We start from the raw sequence: 21,844 nt of genomic DNA, 5'->3' as shown, positions 1-21,844 counted from the left end.
GTACTTTGTCTTTAGTGCAGAGCAGATGTAGAATTCAAACTACATCGATTGGCTTCTAGTCTAGCATCATTTTAAAAAAAAACATTAACAATAACGGAGCAGTTTCGTTATTGTCAAAAAAAAAAAAAAAAAAAAAACTTATCATATTTAATCCGTACTTAATCTTTTCTTTTTGATAATAACAAAGCGACCTAAAAAATTATCAATTCCTGTTTGAAATGTTCTACCAAAATGCCAATTAATTTGGATTAAGTAAAGACTGCGAAAAATTATACAAAAATTTTAGAAAAAATTTCAAATACTATTCATATAATTTCGTACTTTTCTATTTTAGTATCCTATATTTTAAAGTGTATAAATTTAGTGCCCATAATTTTATTTTTTTTTATTATCCCCTCAACTAATTTTTTTTATTAAATCAATGACAAAGTTAAAATTAAAATTTACTAAAGTGAATATTCAATAAACCTAGATAGAGTATCTGAAGTTTTTTTTGTATATAATTTAACGAAATGTAAACAGAAAATATTTTGGGGAAAATATTTTGGGAAAAATAAATTAGACTTTCTTTACCATAATTTATTCTTGGTGGTCTCGCAACAGGAGGTGTTCTTATGAGAGGACTTGGAGCATGCAGATTCATGTCTGTGTCTGGGTCTGAAATGTCTGAATCTGTGATGTCAATATTCATCATGTTAATTTCAAAATTAGTCTGTTCAAAAAATCCTCTACTTAATTGATTGGGAAAATAATTGTCCTTTCCTTTAATATGTTCAAACTTAATATGAGTTATAGAAATTCTATCTTGAAAATGAATCCATCTTCGTCTAGAGCTGACTTTTTCGTCTTTTTTATGTGAAAATTCTGTAATGACTTCACAGTCTGTCTTGACTGTTATTTCGGTTTTATTAATTATATTTAGTTTAAAGGCATCTAATGCATATATTACTAATAATTCAGCATCTTTGCTACTTATTTTTTCTCTTTCTCTATATTTTCCACCGGCATATCCACATAATTTATCATCTTTTGCATCACTGTATTTAGTAGGTCTTGCTTTCAATATTGCTCACCATCCTAAATCACATCTGTCTGTTTCTATTATGATATAATCGGAGTCTAGAGGGAGGTCTAAGTCTAATAGTTCAGATACTAAAGATTTTATTTGTCTAACTAACTTTATGTCTTCCATGTTAAAATGTCTTTAGCTTGATTTTTTTTGTCTTAGCATACAATGGTCCTGCTATTTTACCTAAGCCTTTGATAAAAGTTCTGGCATAATTTACTAGTCCCAAAAATGATTGTAATTCCTTAAGGGTTTCTAATTTGTCTGGCATGTCTAAAATTTTTTTAGCTATGTGAGGTTGCAATTTTATTTTTCCTTCTGCGATAGTGGCTCCTAAGAAATTTATATATTTTTTACAGAATTCAACCTTATTTTTACTTATAATAATACCATTTTAATAAATTCGTTAAATACTATCTGTAAGTGTCCTAAGTGTTCTTGCATATTTTTACTAAAGACCAAGATGTCATCTACATAAACTAAAACAAAATTTCGAAATTCAGAGAAAAATAAAACAATAGGGTATATACTAAATTGATACATCGCAGGATACAAAAATGAGAAAGTGCAAAACCACATAAGTGGTATTTGAATTTTATCCAAAATATTATTGTAGCCATGCATTTTATTCTAAATAATGTTTTAAGTTATTATTTAAAAGTGTAGTTTCGGATTAGTTACAGAAATTACAATAAACTGACCGGAAAAAATTGAGGTGTGTGGAACAATATGATTGTGCATCCTTCGTCAAATGGAGACTTGCCTCCTAACTCCTATAGTCCTATATAAACAAAGCTCGAATTTTACACAGAAGCACCCTTCAATAGAACATTCGTACTCCTATCCCCCCTCACCAACTCCCTATCTTCTTCTTCTTCTTATTTTGCAACTAAGTATGGCGTCGGAGCCATCGAACGGCCGAAGCTACGAGCATCAACCGGTGGCGGTAGTCGTGGTGCCGTTCCCGGCGCAGGGCCATCTAAACCAACTGCTCCACTTCGCCCTCATCCTCTCCTCCCGCTGCGGCGTCCCCGTGCACTACGCCGCCCCCGCCTCCCACGTCCGTCAAGCTAAGTCCCGCCTCCACGGCTGGGACCCCAATTCCCTCCACTCCATCCGTTTCCACGACCTCCCCATCCACCCTTTCCCCACCCCATCCCCCGACCCCGACGCCGCAGCCAAATTCCCCGCCCACCTTCAACCTCTCTGGGAAGCCTTCGACGACGACGCGCGCGTCCCTCTCGCTGCTCTCCTGCGCACCCTCTCGCCTACGTCGCAGCGCCTGGTAATCGTGCACGAGCCTCTCTCCTCCTTCGCGGCCGAAGAAGCCGCAGGAATTCCCAACGCCGAGTCCTACGCGTTCCAGTGCATCCCCGTCTCGTACATTCTCAGCTGGCGCGACGAAGGAAGCCCGGGCAGGGAGTTGCTGCGAGCTCGTGGCGTGGATTTCCCTTCCAACGACGGATGCATGACCGACGAGTTCTTGGCGTTCGCCGGCCGCCGACAGAATTGGATCGAATTGAGCTCCGGGACATTGCTCAACACGTGCAGGGAGATCGAGGGTGAGTTCGTCGACGTGCTCGCACGCGAGCCGAAGTATCTCAACAAGAAACTCTTCACGGTGGGCCCGCTGAATCCGGTAGCCGTTGGACAGGGCAAACTGCAGCGGCACGACTGCTTAGAGTGGCTGGACAAGCAACCGCCGGCTTCGGTGCTCTACGTGTCGTTCGGATCCACCACGACGCTGCCCGACGCCCAGATCGAGCAGCTGGCGATCGCATTACTAAACAGCAATCACCGCTTCATTTGGGTGCTGCGTGATGCCGACCGGGGCGACATTTTTGCAGAGGGCGGAAAGCCGCGGGAGGGCAGACTGCCGCAGGGTTTCGCTGAAAGAGTAGAGGGAAGAGGAATTGTGATAAGGGACTGGGCGCCGCAGCTGGAGATACTGGCCCACGAGGCAACCGCAGCGTTCGTGAGCCACTGCGGGTGGAACTCGTGCATGGAGAGCATAAGCATGGGCGTGCCCGTCGTCGGGTGGCCTATGCATTCGGACCAGCCGAGGAACGCGGTGTTCGTGAGCGAGTACCTGAAGGTCGGCGTCGTGGTGAGGGACTGGGCGCGCCGGGAGGAGACCGTGACCGCGGCGGAGATAGAAGACGCGATCAAGAAAGTTATGGTGGACGATGGCGCTGAGGAGATCAGGCGGCGGGCCAAGGCGTTGGGCGAAGCTGTGCGCGGCGCGGTGGCCGACGGCGGGTCATCGAGAGCGGACTTTGATGCCTTTATTGCGCATATAAGTGGGTGATTAAGTTTAATTAAAACAGGTCTCTGGATTATTACCAAGCTACTTACGTTAACATTTCGTTATTGGTCATAATTAATCTGAGAAACTTGTAATCCTTATGATGATCTTTTCTAAATAATCAATTCACCGTGTGTACTTGTCCACGATCTCAAATTTCCATTGCGGGTAGAATAAGTAGCAACTAATTGTCTCTATACAAGTCTTTACTAGCAGTACAGATTACGCATATTTTGTTCAAGGTTGGCATGTGCAACTTTTGACTGCACTAAAGGACAAATATATATTAAAAAAATTATACCAACCCATTTAGTTCCTAGTCCAAGTATCCTTTGTTCGAATATAAATTATATAATTAAAGTAAGATATTTGATTTCACGTAAAATCAATAAAAATAATTTTTAACAAATTTTAAATAAAAAATTATGATACCTGATATTTGATTAAAAATGGAAAATAAAAATTATTTTTTCGAGTTTGCTTTTTTTTGATGAAAAAAATTATGACAATGAGAAAGTAGTGGTTTTCTTTTAGTTGCTTGACAAAGTTTGTGAATAGAAGGTAAAATTGGTCTATGTAAAGTTCTAAATACAGCACATGTAAATCGCACTATACAATATAATATTTTATAATGCAATATTAAAGAATATAATGTTATTTGTAATATATATTATTGTATGTTTTATATATATAGCGTTTTATATAATAAATGCATTACTTATAGACATCATATATGGAGTGCGGCTAGGATGCTTATAGAAGCACGGAGGGCTCCGTGCTTTCACTTTGTTTTCGATGTTCGGACTTTCGAATCGACGATCGGCTCCGTTAGACTTGATCTAGAGTATTTGAAGTATCTAGAAAATAAATTTTGCGATTTTTCGATATAATTTGGCTAGTGATCGAAGTGGCTCAAAATCAACGGCTGAAAATAAAAATCTTACAAAATATGATGATATGATATTAAAATTTTAGATCAAAGTTATTGATCTTGTTTTATATGGTATAAAGAATTTTCTATCAAAATTTTATATGATTTGGATATTTTTACACCGTTAAACTTTCAACCAGTTCACCACGGCCGTTAGAATTATTGATTTTGAGCCCCTTCGATCACTAGGCAAATGATATCGAAAAATTACAAAATTTATTTTCTAAGTACTTCAAATACTCTAGATCAACTCTAACGGAGCCGATCGTCGATTCGAAAGTCCGAACATCAAAAACAACTTGAAAGCACGGAGGCCTCCGTGCTTCTATAAGCATACCGGCACAACTCTCATATATGTGAATTAGAAAAATGTGGCTTGTACATCTACATAATTATACACTCTTTACGTCCAAGAGTTCACAAAAACTCTTTTAGATCTTAGTGAAAAAGAAAACTTGATCACCTCCTATGGTTCAGAATAGGAGGGTTAACCCCTTATCCCCTTTATACCCAAATGTTACTTTTCGTATTCAAAAATAATAGTTCTAGAATGTCTGAAGTAAGCTGGTATAATCTGGTATAAATTTGAAATTGATGCTCTACCCTTTTTCTTGGAACAATTGATAACAAGATTAATTAAACTCTAATTAATAATTAATATAATTAAATTATTAATTAATCTAATAAATATTAAATTATTATTTCTGGATAACCTACTAAGGGTGAGAACAACTGTTCCCACCCCTATTTTTATTTCTAAAATTTAAAATTTTAAAAATTATAATTTGTAATATCAAAATTAAAGTTTATAATTTTAAATTGTTAAAAAAAATTAAACTTTAAATTAAAAAATTATAATTTTAAATTTGATATTTTATATTTTCAAATTTAATTTCATCTTAAATTTAAAGTTTGAAATTTAAAATTTAAAATTTTAAAATTTAAGATTTGCTATTTTTTAATTTTAATTTTAATTTTTAAATTTAAAAGTTAAAATTTTAAAATTCAAAAAATAAATATAAAATTTTATATTTTATATTTTAAATTCAAATATAATGAGAGGGGTAATATCATTATTTTATATTTATAATTACCTATTATTCTTCTTATTCTATTTTATCTATTCAAACGTTATTTTTTTTATCCTGAAAATAATTCAATTTTCATCCAAATGCAAAATTAGTCTAGTTCTTGCTTAATTTATATCTATTCTTGAAATAGAAAGTTTTACATGTACTCGAACCAAATAATACTGATAAGATTACAGAATAAATATGGCCCTTTGGATAGATGAATGTAAATTAATCTTAGACCTAATGCAGAGATGCACAAATTAATAGCATTACGCAATAATAAATAAATAAATAATTATATAGATATATAATTAATACGAGGGCAGTGACTTGAGTCACGGCAAAGTGACTGTTTCTGCTTAGTAATCCTACAAGGCATCCTTTGAGCAATAGGTTTTTCCTTTCCGTGGCAATGATCCAGAGAATGAAAACGCTTATTTTTTTCATTATCCTTAGAAAATATTTCCGTAGAATGGCATTTTACTATAAATTCAACAGTATAAAAGCACTTTTCCTATTATCCTTAGAAAATATTTTCTTAGAATGGCATTTTACTATAAATTCAACTGTATAAAAGAAACTTTCAGGCTAAAAAAAATTCGGTTTTATTTTACGAGTGACCAAATAGTCCCTAAGTTACCGATTATGATATTTGGTGCAAACGCTATAATCTTATTTTTCAAAGTTTTTTTTTGGCTTTAGCTAAAAAAAAAAAGTATTAAGACTAGTGAAAGAATATGTGTCTTTTGACGATAGAATTGCAAGATTATAATCAAAAAGTTGTTGGAGCCATGTTGGGCTAGGATTGCTCTTCGAGAAACAGATTTAAGATCCATATAGAGAGAGTTCAAGTGCAATGAAAGTTTGGAATACGGGTCTCGAAGAAGTTGGTGGAGAGTCGTTTTAATCAATTTTTATCTATATAAGATCATCAATATTCGGCTGAGCTGTTTTAACGACTAATTTTTTTCTATATTGCAAGCATTTCTCTACTTATTTGTCTTGTATTTTCTTTTACTTTGTACAACCCGTAATCTTTGTCATAGAAGCCTCCGCTAGAGGTTGTTATATGTGTGTTTTTTTTTTTTCATTCAAAAAATCGGGAGCTAAATCATCTCTTTAATAAAAAGGCATGTAGAGAATGGAGCTTTCAAATTTTTTTAAAAAGGGCAACTTGAAATATATATTAATCAACTATACTAAATAATGATGACGTAATAATTTGCCTTAAAATGGAGGTGGCGAGGGAAATTCGCGCGAGGCCACCCAGAATCTAATTTAAGCTAACTTGCTGGCCGTTGGGATAGTGACGAGAGATAGAGCTGATTTTGCTGTTGAGATATTGATACGATCCCAAACCAAACTTCATCGTTGTAGCCGACTTGTAATAATAAACATTCATCGTCGATAGCTTCCATTGCACAATTGTCGACAAAAACGCTAAAGAAAGTGTAAAAGTTGTTGCAATCTATATAAAAATAATTAATATGAGCACGCCGTAAATTAAACACCTACTGATCTTTGTCACCGTAAGTTTTGTAGTAATTTAGATCAGGGGTCAATGAAAAATTAATCACCTGCTTATATGCGCAACAAAGGCATCAAAGTCGGCTCTAGATGACCCGCCGTCGGCCGCGGCGTCGCGCACGGCTTCACCCAACGCCTTCGCCCGCCCCCTGATCTCCTCGGCGCCATCATCAACCATAACTTTCTTGATCGCGTCTTCTATCTCCGCCGCGGTCACGGTCTCCTCCCGGCGCGCCCAGTCTCTCACCACGACGCCGACCTTCAGGTACTCGCTCACGAACACCGCGTTCCTCGGCTGGTCCGAATGCATAGGCCACCCGACGAGGGGCACGTCCATGCTTATGCTCTCCATGCACGAGTTCCACCCGCAGTGGCTCACGAACGCTGCGGTTGCCTCGTGGGCCAGTATCTCCAGCTGCGGCGCCCAGTCCCTTATCACAATTCCTCTTCCCTCTACTCTTTCAGCGAAACCCTGCGGCAGTCTGCCCTCCCGCGGCTTTCCGCCCTCTGCAAAAATGTCGCCCCGGTCGGCGTCGCGCAGCACCCAAATGAAGCGCTGATTGCTGTTTAGTAACGCGATCGCCAGCTGCTCGATCTGGGCGTCGGGCAGCGTCGTGGTGGATCCGAAGGACACGTAGAGCACCGAAGCCGGCGGCTGCTTGTCGAGCCACTCTAAGCAGTCGTGCCGCTGCCGTTGGCCCTGTCCAACGGCTACCGGATTCAGCGGGCCCACCGTGAAGAGTTTCTTGTTGAGATACTCCGGCTCGCGTGCGAGCACGTCGACGAACTCACCCTCGATCTCCCTGCACGTGTTGAACAGCGTCCCGGAGCTCAACTCGCTCCAATTCTGTCTGCGGCTGCGGCCGACGAACGCCCAGAACTCGTCGGTCATGCATCCGTCGTGGGGAGGGAAATCCACGCCGCGAGCTCGCAGCAACTCTCTGCCCGGGCTCCCTTCGTTGTGCCAGCTGAGATGGTACGAGACGGGGATGCACCGGAACGAGTAGGACTCGGCGTTGGGAATTCCCGCGGCTTCTTCGGCGGCGAAGGAGGAGAGAGGCTCGTGCACGATTACCAGGCGCTGCGTCGTGGGCGAGAGGGTGCGTAGCAGAGAGGAGAGAGGGGCGCGCGCTTCGCCGTAGGCTTCGAAGAAAGGTTGGAGGTGGGCGGGGAATTTGGTGGCGGCGTCGGGGTCGGGTGATGGGTTGGGGAAAGGGGGGAGCGGGAGGTTGTGGAAATGGATGGAGTGGAGGGAATTGGGGTCCCAGCCGTGGAGGCGGGACGTAGCTTGTAGGACGTGGGAGGCGGGGGCGGCGTAGTGCACGGGGACGCCGCCGCGAGAGGAGAGGATGAGGGCGAAGTGGAGCAGTCGGTTTAGATGGCCCTGCGCCGGGAACGGCACCACGACCACCGCCACCTGTTGATGCTCGTTGTTTCGGCCCATCGGTGGCTCCATTGATTTTGATTTTTTTGTGGAAAAGGAAGGGGAAGTGGTGGCGGCTTGGGGGGAAGAACTGATGATGGTTGAACTTCGCCCTCGCTGATGCTTAACCTTTTTTTTTTCTTTTGCTGTGTTTTTTAATGACACCGCCATGACTCCCCCCTTTTTTTTTGTCTATAAAAAAATATATATATAGGAACAACACCTTAATGGATTATTTTATAATAATCCGGTAAGAAGTGAAAACTGTTATTTCTCACTCTTTAGATGGAACAAGTTAGTTCTAAAAACAAGCTTGAGAGAGAGATAAATTTTAATTTATTATTTATAATTTATAATTTTAAAATTAAATTTATAATTTTAAAATTTTAAAATTTTATATTTTATATTTGGAAAAACTTCAAAAACCTCCCCTGTGGTTTCGGAGTCTCTCACTTTGCCTCCCTGTGGTTTAAAATGTATCAGATTGCCCCCCTGTTGTTTCGTTTTTATCTTTTCAGTAACTTTTTCGTTAATATTTTATTAAATTATTTACAAAAAACTTCAGATACCCATCTATATTTATCAAATATTCACTTTAGTACCCTTTAATTTTAACTTTATCACTGATTTAAGAAAAAAAAAATGAAATTGGTAAGAAAAAGAGAAAAAAGAAACCACAGGGGAGCAAATTGATACATTTTAAACCACAGGGGGTCAAAGTGAGAAACTACGAACCCACATGAGGGTTTTTGAAGTTTTTCCTTTATATTTTTTAAATTTAAATTTGATCTTAAACTTAAAATTTTAAATTTAAATTTTGAATTTTAAATTTTATAATTTGATATTTTAAATTTAAAATTTGAAATTAAAAATTAAAATTTTAAATTTAAAAAATTAAATATAAAATTTAATAAGGGGAGTAACATATTATTTTTTATTTATAACTACTTATTAATCTAATTCTATTTTATCTACACAAACATTATTTTTCTTATTCTCGAAAACAAACTAATTTTCATTCAAATATAAAGTTAATTTAATTTTTATTATATCTAAATTTATATATATTTTTAAAATAAGCCGTTCTTATTTATATCTGAACCAAACAAAACTAAAAGAGTGGGTTGTAAACTGATCATTTCTCTTTCATGATTTTGCATGGTATGCTGTAACAGCTCAACTCTCAGGAGTGCACGGTTATCAGCTTGACTTGAAAGAGAATGCTAAAGTCTAAAAGATTGCAGTCTGTTGAATCGGAAAAAAACAAAATAAAATAATAATAGATAAAAAAATCCAACCATGCCAAGCAGCTCTTCCCGTAGCGATAGCAACGGAGATGGTTTTTGAATCATTCGAAACTTGCCAAATAGCAACTCGACGAAATGCCAAACAGAATGAAATGTTTAGCGTCCTTTAAAATTTCAAGCCAGCATTATCTAAAATTTTCTATAGACAAAAAAAACAAGCCTCTGAGTTATACAGATGAAATCACAAAGTGATAATGTATAAATTAAGTACACTAAACGACGGTATTTATTTATTTATTTGTGGATCATTATCGTTAGAAAACCGAAGGTAATAATGTAATAATTGAGACTAAACTTTTAAGGACTGTTGGGCCTAACTTCTCACATCTTGTTGGATGCAATATTGGAGTCTGCCTCACGCCTCTAAGTTTGTCGGTCGCTCACTAGCCACCTACTAGTTATATCTAATTTGTATAGATACTTGTGCCGCATTAATTTTAGTCATGCCTAATAAGCGGATTAAGTTTGTGTCATTTATTAGTCACAATAGATTTTCGCGCTATTGCATTAGGCTCGTACCACGTGTTAGTAGTTCTCGGTTACCTATAATAATCGGGTATAACTATCCCCACTAACACTTTCATTTTCTATATAAAACTACATACTATTTTCTTCTTCCATATCATCTATCCAAACGTTATTTTTTTTATCCCCGGGAACAATCTAATTTTCATCTGAACGTTTTTTTTTTTATCCCCATACTTGTACCTATCCCTGTAATAGCTAGTTCTTGCTTATACCCGAACCAAACGCTGCGTAAGAGTATTAAAAATAATAATTTCGCGTTGGATACAAAATAAATCTAAATTAATATATAATATAGAGTAAAAATTTAAGTGTCATGATATGAAATTGTGTCGAAAATTTCCTCGCGCGATATGGCACGGCGCGTGCTGAATCTTATCGATACATGCCGGTCACAAAATATAAATATATACCGACACGTAATAATATAAAATATTTATTTTCTTTATCAACAAAATATATCAATTGTTTATTATGTATTTTTATTAATTTTTTTGAATTTTATTGAGAAAATTACTTAATCCATATATAATGTACACTGTAGAGAAACTCCCAATCTAATAACTTAAAATTTGGGTTGGGTCTAAATATTTTAGCATGGTGTTTGAGCTAGTTCTAATGGCTCTTCATTATGTGCGATTATTCCCACTTCTATCATTTAATAGATTAAATAACCACACCATACTTATGATTTAAATCCCAATTTTTTATCTCATGGTCGATTCCACATTGCCTTTCATACCGATCATATATGCGAGTGAAGATATTTATATGTATTTCTATATCTGTTTCCTACTTGTTCGATCTTAAGCCCCATTTGGTTCGAGTTATGTAATATTACAAAGTATCTCGACATATTCAGGTATTTTGGATTTCGACGTGAGATTACTACTAATGCTGCATTAGAGCGTTTGGTTTAATACAGTAATGTAATACTAGATTACAGTGTTTATAGCATTAATATGTTTGGTTCCGTTTATAAAATTTAGTAATCCTGACATAAAAGTATAGTTTTTTCCAAAGTTGCCTTTGTTGTGGTCATTTGAATATTATTTTTTACGAAAATGATGAATGGAGGGAAGGAGATCGTGATGATTACTTAGGAGGACGACGCAATAGAAGATAATAGGGGGGAGAGAGAGAGAGAGAGAGAGACGTCGAGAGAGAGAGAGCGAGAGAAAGCAGCGTGCGAGAGAGAGGGCCGGGGGGAAGGCGAGAGAGATGAAAATAATATTGTTAATTAGATTTAGGGTTGTTGGAGGATAAAATTGTCATTTTACATAATATGTAGTATTAACGGGTTTCAGTAATGCAAGATACACGACCCCCCTTCCGTTAATATTTTCGATGTAATTCTACTCGATTTGTAATGCTACATTAACGACTAGATTACATAGCAGATTAATCAAAGACAGTTATCCTGACAGAATTGTCTGTAATCCTGCCAGGATAACTCGAACCAAACGCACCCTTATAGGCAATTATCTCGGGCATTTGGCGGAGCGTGCGGGTGGGGCTTTGCAATTTGCAAGATGCCGTGCGTTGTGGCTACGAAGCACATGACCTGCCCTTAAAACTAAAATTTGGCCCTTTTGGGCCAATGGACTCTCTCAGGCTATTAACATGACAATTGGGAGAGCAAATATACCCCTTTTTTTTTTTTGGATTACAAATATATTACCTACGCACTATAACGTTAGTGTAAATTATACACCTCGTCTTTATTAGGAATGAGATTGCCTGTTATGTCAATCGATGTGACTAGTAAATAAAACCCATTCTTAAAATGGATTGAATATATAATTTACGCTCCAAAAAAGGCGCACATTTAGTATTGCTCTTATGATTATTGAAGAGAGAAGTGCTGAGTCTATGGCCCACTTTGAATTGTTTTTTCACTACAAGCCTAATATAAAGACTATCCTTTTTTTCTTTTTTACTAATCTTATTATGTTTTAGCTAAAAATTTAGAAGAAATTAGTAAATTCTTAGCACTTTTGGATAGGAATTTGTAAAGATTAGAATTCTTTTTTTTTCTATAGATTTAATATTTTTCATTTACTAATGAATGCAAGGGAATTCAATAATGCCACAAGTAGTCGTATTCACACTCATGTTATTTCTTATGATAAATTAGATGAACGGCTGGAAACTAACTTTTGAATCTAAAACAAGCCATCAATTCAAGTCCCGGTAGATGTAATTCGGTAGCATCAAATTCAAATATAATAGCAGTATCAGAATAATTTATCGGCCGAGATTCAAATCCTCCGGAAATACAACTTGACAGTAATTCTTGAATCGAAGAGGTTGGGTAAGTAGAAAAGTATAGAAAGAGGGAGAGAACTAGGCTGAAATACTATCGATAGTACTAAGCGCCGGTGTTATTAGGTTTTCAGCCATTGGATGAAAAAAATGTGCAGTTACGATGATGTGGACCCTCTAGGGTTAAGTGAGTTATTGATTGAATAGTATAATCTAACAAGTAAAAATAGTCAAAGAGTTAAATCTAATAGTAAAAAACTCGATAATACCAAACGCTTGGAACTATCGATAGTATCTCAACCAAACTCTTTCTCTCTCTCTATATATATATACATCTAATTTTTTTTTTTAATGTTATTATCAAAACTATGAAATTAATCCAATTAATTTTATTCTGAAACAGCCTATAAATGTTCAGATCACATCTCTGCATCTTGTAGGTTGTGCACGGGCCCACGGTGCGATGAGATGCATTTATCAAAGGTCGCTAATACGCATACACTTAATTTTCTGACACCGACAATACATGCAGAGAGATTCAATCGATGTTGCTCATAGCATCCCGATTCATTGGTGTTTATTATAATATGGCATAATTGTGCTGTATTCTTCCCTCTTTTCCATCAATTTTTTTACTCTAGCCTATTTTTGGAGGCAGTGATCTTTTTATTGTCCTTATTTAATTTGGCCGCTGTTATTGATCCCAACAAAGGGAGCAAATTTTAGCTTAAACTTTTTATTTTTTTTATTGCTCTTGTTGCTTACTTGTTTATAGGGAGGTAGCTTTGGATTCCACTGAAAGGCCAAGCAATCACTGAGAGAGAGTGTCATGGGTTCAATAATTGATAGTACCTACCCATCCTCTACAGCATCTTAATTAATATCACCCTCCCAGATATATCGGAGAAAAGTTTTATGGGCATCGTGCCCAAATAATTTATTTTATTTGGGCACCGCGTCTATCCGCACCCTCCCTTTTCCCTCTCTTTCTCTTTTTTCCTAAAATTCAAGCCCACCATTTTTTTTTTTTTTTGTAAGGGTGTGGATGGGCGCCGCTGCACACACGGCGCCCAACCGGGCACCGTGCCCAAACAAATTGTTTGGGCACGGTGCCCATCAAATTTTTGTCCAGTTATATCTGGGATGGTGTTGTGTACTTCCTTTTCTTCACTCATAAAAAGTGTCTGTTCATTTGGCAATAGCATTTGTTTCTATTTAAAATTGCAGTCATATTTAATACACATTTAGAAGCATTTGCTGTGGTGAAAAGCTCAAATTAATTAATTAAGCCTTATGCGTTAAGTAGAATATCGTATCTTTTATTCTATCTTATTTTATATATAAAAAAAGTTATTGTAAAAAAAACAAAAAATGCCTAGAATTTATTAAACTGTGTATCATGTTAAGTTAATTATCCGGCCGCTCGAAATTTAGATTTTACTATCAAATTTTTTATTTTATTTTATTTGAGTTAGTTAATAAGCACTTTAAGTTTAAAATTTAAATATATTGTTTATTTTTATAATTTTATTTGATATACTTCATACAATTATCGTAACTATAAATTTATCAGAGTAATTAACTTAAATTTTGAAGTCAAGTATTGTTGGCTGATTCAAATCAAACAAATTAAAATATTGTTTAATCAAATCAAAATTTTGAATGGTTGAATAGCTGGTTCAAAATNTACCGCATATGAGTTCATCGTATAGATCAGGGAAGAATAAAAAAGAATTTGAATTTAGGATTTACCTACTAAGGATCCTTTTGGTTTGGTGTAAGTGGAGTGATGAAATTTAAATTCCATCACTTTCGTTATTTATTTTGATGTAAATAAAAAATATAGTATAACTCAAGTTACGTTAAACCTCCGCTTCACCTAAGGGGGCGTTTGGATTGACGAATTTATAGATCCAACGTAAGTCAAGTGTAGTGGTGTTTGAGTTTTCCTGAAGTGTGATTATTTTTTTATTGTTTGTTTTGACGTAACTCGTACCGTCTGAAAGTTAAATTCAATTACTTCTTCTGTTTGTTTTGATATAACTTGGTACTGGTAAAATTAGTTTTTTAAATTCCGTTGTTTGTTTTGATGTAAGTAAGTGGATCCCATTATCTCCTAAATATAGTAGTAAATTTACCACTATAAAATTTAACCTATTATATGATTAAATTTTTTATTATTATTTAAAATGTAATCCTAATTTATTATAAATAAAGTAATTCTAATCCATTATAAAGAAAGTAGAGTTTAAGTTTTACTGTTTAATAATTTTTTTAGAGGAGGTTGAGTGTGGTGGAAGTCGAGTTCGACATTTTAGAGGAGAAAGTCGAGAGTAGGTGAAGTGGATCTCTAACGTAACTTAAGTTACATTATATTTTTCACTTACACCAAAACAAATGACAGAAGTGATGGGACTTGAGTTCCATCGAGTTCCATCACTCCACTAACATCAAAACAAACGCGCCGTAAAAGTGGAGAGGAGGGAAGTCATTTTCGTCCTAAATGATCATTTCCGTTATTTGATTCGCCGTTAAAAAGTTACGGTCGAAACTCGAGTTAACCTCAAACAGCGTAATTGATTTCGCCCCATCATAGGCCGAAGTCAATTACGATAAAGAAATGAGAAAAAATAATAAAATAATATAATAGATAAAACTAGTTATATTTAAATATATTTAATTATATTACTAATTATTTTTTTATTCAGTTAATATATCTAAAATATGATAAAAATTTATTAGTTAAGTTTTAATTTTTTTTTAATTTAGTTTNGGTGAAGAAAAAATAATAAAATAATATACGAGATAAAAATAATTATATTTAATTATATTTAATTATGGTATTAATTATTTTTTTATTTGGTTGATATATTTAAAATATGATAAAAATTGATTAATCAAGTATTAATTTTTTTTACTTTATAATTTTATTGTTGTATTATTATATAAAAAATATAATTATATTATTTTTATTTATTAAAATATTTATTATTTATATATAAATTATAGTTTTATATTATACACTTCTTACCAAACAAACAGCAAAACTGATAGAATTTTACTTCCATAACTACGAAACAAACAGCGAGAAAGAAATAGTTTTCACCGAACTCCAGTTTAATCCAAAGTCCAGTTCAACCCAAAGTCTAGTTTCGGTGAAACAAACATGCCCTAAAGTGCCGAACTCGACTTCCGCCACGCTTAGCCTCCTCTAAAATATTTATTAAATAGTAAAACCTAAACTCTACTTCCTTTATAATGGGTTAGAATTATTTTATTTATAATAAATTAAGATTACCTTTAAATAATAATAATAAATTTAATTATATAATAGGTTAAATTTTATTGCAATAAATTTATCACTATATTTAGGAGATAACGGGATGCACTTACTTACATCGAAACAAACAACAGAATTTAAAAAACTAATTTTACCAACACCAAATTACATCACAAACAGAAGAAATAATTAAATTTAACTTTCAGACTACACGAGTTACGTTAAAACAAACAATAAAAAATTAGCAAACTTTAGAAAAACTCAAATATCACTACACTTGACTTATATTGGATTTACAGATTCGTTAATCTAAACACCCCCTAAAAGGAAGATTATACTTGTTCATTTGCTAGCCATTATACCACTTGATAATGTAGGAATAATATTGCATTGTATTGTTCCTTCTTTTGATTTGATCATTTTCTTAAAAACAATCTTTTGTATTTGTGGTATATTATGTTCTATTGGCCCGAATAATAAGACCTCCCAACAACCCATATGTGTGTATGACTTAGCAGTGCGCTTCCTTGTCTCCTTCCATTTCCAGCTCACCTGCTTCGCTGTTGTTGGCTAGTCCATCTCAAACATCATGCCCACATGAAAACTTGCCCCCGCAATATTATTAATTTATTTGAACCCAATGCATCACCTCTCTCTCTCTCTCTCTCTCTCTCTCTCTCTCTCTCTCTCNCTCTCTCTCTCTCTCTCTCTCTCTCTCTCTCTCTCTCTCTCTCTCTCTCTCTCTCTCTCTCTCCACCCCCCTTGTTGTCTCTTTTTGAGAGGTTGGGTTTTAGTCGGGTCCATGTGTACTTAAACCCGAATTTGATAAGCTGTTGGATACTGCTATCAAATCAAGATCCAACCTGAATTGAATTTTATTACACAAAAAATATAGAATCTATAGGTAATCAGTTTTGAATTTATCGTAACAGTACCATTTTCGTTTAAGGGCATAGTACATTTCAGACGAATATTATTATGTGCACTAACTGAAGAGCTAACAAAAAAGATAATATTTGTCATAAAGTATTGATTTATAACTGAAGAGCTAAACAAAAATATTTGTCATAAAATATTGATTTATAAACATCTCATAACGTGAGGTACTTAGATTTTGTCTCTGGTAGTATGCTTTTCAGAAGATCAATTTACAAATTTAGTAATAATCTTAACAAGTCTATCAGTTTAAAATGCTCGTTTTCATTTACAAAATGATATTAAAAATTCATATTTATTATAGACAAATTAATTTTATTTGTTATATTAAACTTTTCTAATATTAGCAGTCAAGCTCGAGAAGTATAAAAATTAGTTTGAATGTGATCAGATTCAATAAGTCTTACATTTTTAATAAATATTTGAATGCCACTTCCCATCCAAATTGATTTATTGGATCTCAACCCAACAATCGGAGTTTAATTCGGATCCTATTGTCGGACCGGGTTGAAAGATCCGTTAACAACCCTCTATCATCTCTATTCTTTCGGCGAAAATATCCCATACCCCAACTAACAAATCATCCCACGTCTACAAAAGGTCCCATCTCCACGTTTCAAACTCCTCGCAAGCTCTCCTTGCCTCTCCCTCCCCCCATAATTCGCTCCCCACCTCTCCTCTCCTCTCCCCCTTACCCATTATATCACCCTAATAATCTCCATTAATTCATTCTATATATTCGCTCGCACTAATTTGTGAAATTCAATTCCACGACAATGAGAGAGATCCTGCACATCCAGGCCGGGCAATGCGGCAACCAGATCGGCGGCAAGTTCTGGGAAGTCGTGTGCGACGAGCACGGCATCGACGCCCGCGGCAACTACGTCGGCAGCTCGCACCTGCAGCTGGAGCGCGTGAATGTGTACTACAACGAGGCGAGCGGCGGCCGCTACGTGCCGCGGGCCGTGCTCATGGACCTCGAGCCCGGCACGATGGACGCGCTCCGCACCGGGCCCTACGGCCAGATCTTCCGCCCCGACAACTTCGTCTTCGGGCAGAACGGCGCCGGCAACAACTGGGCCAAAGGGCACTACACCGAGGGGGCGGAGCTCATCGACGCAGTCCTCGACGTGGTTCGTAAGGAGGCCGAGAACTGCGACTGCCTCCAAGGTATATATATAGTCGGACGTTAAGATTATTTCTGAATCATTTTCTATGTAACTAATTTTTATTGTGGGGGTATGAATGTAGGGTTTCAGATCTGCCACTCGTTGGGAGGGGGGACGGGGTCGGGGATGGGGACGCTGCTGATATCGAAGATCAGGGAGGAGTACCCGGACCGGATGATGCTGACGTTCTCGGTGTTCCCGTCGCCGAAGGTGTCGGACACGGTGGTGGAGCCGTACAACGCGACGCTGTCCGTGCACCAGCTGGTGGAGAACGCCGACGAGTGCATGGTGCTCGACAACGAGGCCCTCTACGACATCTGCTTCAGGACCCTCAAGCTCACCAACCCCAGCTGTAATTTTCCCCTTGATTTCTTTTTCTCTCCCTCCGTTTGGTTAGAATTAATGAACATCTTATCTAACCAATTTAATTAATTAGGACAAGTCTTTTGCTGACTAATTATTGCTGTGGAAAAATAACTTAATTAGAACATTTTGGATAGAAAGGACAAGATCGCCTGATCTGGATCTATGGTAATTTGGATCTATCTGGATCGACATCGTTTGTCCTTTTTAATTATTCTGAAGACAGAATGGGCCATTCACCAGACAGAATGGGCCATTACACCAGGTTGGATCTTGTTATTAAATATAAAAATATACAAGTATCGTTTTCTAACGATTTAAATTTTTAGAGTATAACTGTTATTTCACATGATATCAGAATAGGAGATTTTGGTTTGAATTATGTCAGACTCCTAACATTATTAATTTTCTCATATTTAATTTAAGTTCAATACAGACATAAAGAAGAGTGTTAAATATAAAAAGTATAGAAACATATAGGACAACAGTTTCACTCTTGTGGCCCTGCGCTCACTTGGGCCCAGGTTAGAGCAGCAACAACCAAGTTAATTATGCAATTACTCTGCATCGCTTGGTCAACCTGTTTAAATTGGAAAATTTGCTTTGGATCAGATAGATGCAGTGCGCGTAGCCAAAAAATCAACAAATAGTACTTAGAATGTTTTTTTTTAACACATCCTCCTCTATTTTTCGGTTTTCACTCGGAACAATATCAATATACTACAGAGTAAAATCCGATGATAATAATAAAGAGCATGTCTCAAAAAGTATTCCTTTCATAATTTCTTCTTTTGAACAGAATTATTAGGCTGAAAAAGTGGGACCAATAATTGTACATTTCACGTGTCGGGATTATTATAAGCATATTTTGCGTTAAAACTCTCAACGTCAATATTTATTACATCTATCATTATTAATTCATCGGGTTAATTAAATATGATATCATTGATATGCCTGCAATAAAACCAACTCCATTAATAATGCACACCAGTAGTTTTCTTCTGATTGACCGGTTAGGTAGAATTTTTCCAGTTTTGGTATTTCCGGTCGTATGTATTTAGATCATAGTCATTGGATTATAATCCAAATGGTAATAGTTATCGTATATAAATAAATTTATTAAAGTAAAATATTATTTTTCCGAAAGTATGGTATATCATATATATATATATATATATAATCCAATCCATCTCAGTGATCAACCATCCTAATTAATTAACACCTCCTCGTAATGGATCTCCGGCAGTCGGCGATCTGAACCACCTGATCTCGACGACGATGAGCGGCGTGACGTGCTGCCTGCGCTTCCCGGGGCAGCTGAACTCGGACCTGCGGAAGCTGGCCGTGAACCTGATCCCCTTCCCGCGCCTCCACTTCTTCATGGTGGGCTTCACCCCTCTCACCTCGCGCGGCTCCCAGCAGTACCGCGCCCTCACCATCCCCGAGCTCACCCAGCAGATGTGGGACGCCAAGAACATGATGTGCGCCGCCGACCCCCGCCACGGCCGCTACCTCACCGCCTCCGCCATGTTCCGCGGCAAGATGTCCACCAAAGAAGTCGACGAGCAGATGATCGCCGTGCAGAACAAGAACTCCTCCTACTTCGTCGAGTGGATCCCCAACAACGTCAAGTCGAGCGTGTGCGACATCCCCCCCACGGGTCTCGCCATGTCCGCCACGTTCATGGGCAACTCCACGTCCATCCAGGAGATGTTCAAGCGCGTGTCCGAGCAGTTCACCGTGATGTTCCGGCGCAAGGCTTTCCTTCACTGGTACACCGGCGAGGGCATGGACGAGATGGAGTTCACCGAGGCCGAGAGCAACATGAACGACCTCGTCTCCGAGTACCAGCAGTACCAGGACGCCGTCGCCGAGGACGAGGGCTACGCCGACGAGGAGGAGGCCGAGGAGAACTGATCGTGCACGATCCGGTCCTTTCATTTCGTTATTACCATTATTAATTGCTATTATTATTTTTATGGACCGAATTATGTGAAATCATATAAGTTGTATCGGTTGTGAATTTGTTATCTGCATTTGATTATTATTAGCTGTCGTGAGGGTTGCTTGGTTCCACGGCCGTCCAGTATTATAAACTTGCATGTGATTGTATCATTTTTCAGTCATGTGACAGTATTCCTGTATAGAGTATGTGTATTCCTTGCTGTATGTACTAGCTCTTGTTATCATATTTGTAATTGGTTTATGGCGAGCTTTTTATAATCGTTTTGTTTATTTTTTAAAGCAATTTTTTTTTTTATTTTTATAACAATTGGATTGTAGGAAAAACAAAATTCAAATGACTGAACTTTTGATGAGGTTATTTTAGTTAATGGTTTAGGACGTTTTCAATTTGCATCCCTCTCATTGGTTTTAATTCTGTAAACAATTAACACACATTTTCTATTTACGAATGGAACAGTGAAAAGATCGACTTTAATTGTATATAAAAAAACATACAGATCAATATGCAAATCAAACTAATTCTTCCTTCAGCCGCATTGGCAACAAGCATTTTATTTAATTTTCTGTCGTGAATGATGCAATTACTATACAGCTAAGTAAACATATAGCACTTTGAACAAGTAACTGGAAGCATTATATTAACTACACACCAAACAAATCTTAACCCTTAATTTTTTTAAAATAAACAGTAGCTTTTATAAAAGGGTGACGGGCTCTTGTTGTCACCGGTACAGGTCACCCCTTTACCAAGGGCAAAAACTTTCTCATTACATGATGTTTGCACTGAGGGCATTTTCATAAATTCTCATCCTCATAACATATTATTTTTGTAAATTCAAAATATTTCATCTTTCTCGATTCTTATCCTTCAATATTCCATCTTTGTATAATTATTTTTTCTAAATTAGATTTTCTTTACTAATGTATCATATTCAAATTCAAAATATAAAATGATGCATTATTGAAAGGATTTAGCCTATCCGTTATTCTCAAGCCTGACTTGGACAAGAGCTTGAAAGTTTAGCTAGTTTTAAATTTATCTGTACACTTTGAGTATTAAATAAAAATTTAAATCTGTCACAAATTTAAATTTTTGTTGCATCCAAAATAATATTCAAATATAGAATATTGCAAATAACAAGTTATATTATGCAATCTCAAATTATGAGATATTGTCCCCAAGTGAATGTTTAAAAAATTTTGATAAAAAATTTTGAATTTGACCTTGTGATCAATAGTTTTAACTAATTAAGTTCATTACCTTAATTAAAATAAATTAAACTTTCATAATCTTCACAAGTTCCAGTATAAATTATACATTTTATTCTCAAATTATGAAAAATGTAATACATTGGTTGACTAACTTTAGTAAATTGTAATTTCAAACTAAATCTTTTAAATTATTGCATTGAGTCTAACCGTTCAATTTAATTAGCTAGCTAAATTATGATTTGACGTTGATGTGGTAGTGATGTAGCATTTTAGCCATTCTCATACCATCAACTATAATACAGTCACATTACAATTGTATCATCAATACATTACTAATCTATCAATTAAATTGAATTGTAAGACCTGAATGCAATAAACTACAAAGTTCGAGACAAAAATCTTAATAAATTAAAATTGGGTGATCAAAGCTAAAATTCAATTAGAAAGAATGTAATTTATCAATATTCAAATTTATAATTTAAGGTTAATTTTCAAAG

General features: G+C 36.3%; 3 protein-coding genes across 4 annotated transcripts in view; 2 read left to right on the top strand and 1 right to left on the bottom strand.

Moving 5' to 3' along the window:
- LOC109707078 (putative cis-zeatin O-glucosyltransferase) overlaps window positions 1-3,496 on the top strand; it is a 19,800-nt gene extending 16,304 nt beyond the window's left edge. Inside the window, exon 2 of one of the 2 annotated variants that reach the window (XM_020228152.1) lies at window positions 3,246-3,496. In XM_020228152.1, the coding sequence (XP_020083741.1) occupies window positions 3,246-3,374 (129 nt within the window). In that variant the 3' untranslated portion in view covers window positions 3,375-3,496. Of the gene's footprint in view, window positions 1-1,778 lie in introns of those variants that run through there. The other variant, XM_020228151.1, reaches the window with a different exon arrangement.
- LOC109707093 (cis-zeatin O-glucosyltransferase 2-like) lies at window positions 6,761-8,499 on the bottom strand. The gene has a single exon (XM_020228175.1). It carries the CDS (start codon window positions 8,494-8,496, stop codon window positions 6,949-6,951), a length of 1,548 nt encoding a protein of 515 aa, XP_020083764.1. The 5' UTR covers window positions 8,497-8,499; the 3' UTR covers window positions 6,761-6,948.
- LOC109707660 (tubulin beta chain-like) lies at window positions 17,234-20,393 on the top strand. Its single transcript, XM_020229106.1, has 3 exons — window positions 17,234-17,808; window positions 17,890-18,159; window positions 19,417-20,393. Exons 1-3 carry the CDS (start codon window positions 17,415-17,417, stop codon window positions 20,085-20,087), a joined length of 1,335 nt encoding a protein of 444 aa, XP_020084695.1. The 5' UTR covers window positions 17,234-17,414; the 3' UTR covers window positions 20,088-20,393.

The sequence above is a fragment of the Ananas comosus genome, linkage group 3, assembly GCF_001540865.1.
Source record: "Ananas comosus cultivar F153 linkage group 3, ASM154086v1, whole genome shotgun sequence".
Lineage (NCBI taxonomy): Eukaryota > Viridiplantae > Streptophyta > Magnoliopsida > Poales > Bromeliaceae > Ananas > Ananas comosus.
Note: the sequence above shows the minus strand (reverse complement) of the source record. Positions and strands in the feature narration are given on the sequence as shown.

Bases quoted from the DNA above. Each gene is read 5' to 3' on its own strand.
- LOC109707093 (XM_020228175.1), bottom strand. From the start codon at position 8,496: ATGGCGGTGTCATTAAAAAACACAGCAAAAGAAAAAAAAAAGGTTAAG.
- LOC109707660 (XM_020229106.1), top strand. From the start codon at position 17,415: ATGAGAGAGATCCTGCACATCCAGGCCGGGCAATGCGGCAACCAGATC. The intron at 17,809-17,889 runs GTATATATATAG...GTATGAATGTAG, and splicing joins GAACTGCGACTGCCTCCAAG to GGTTTCAGATCTGCCACTCG. The intron at 18,160-19,416 runs GTAATTTTCCCC...GATCTCCGGCAG, and splicing joins CAAGCTCACCAACCCCAGCT to TCGGCGATCTGAACCACCTG.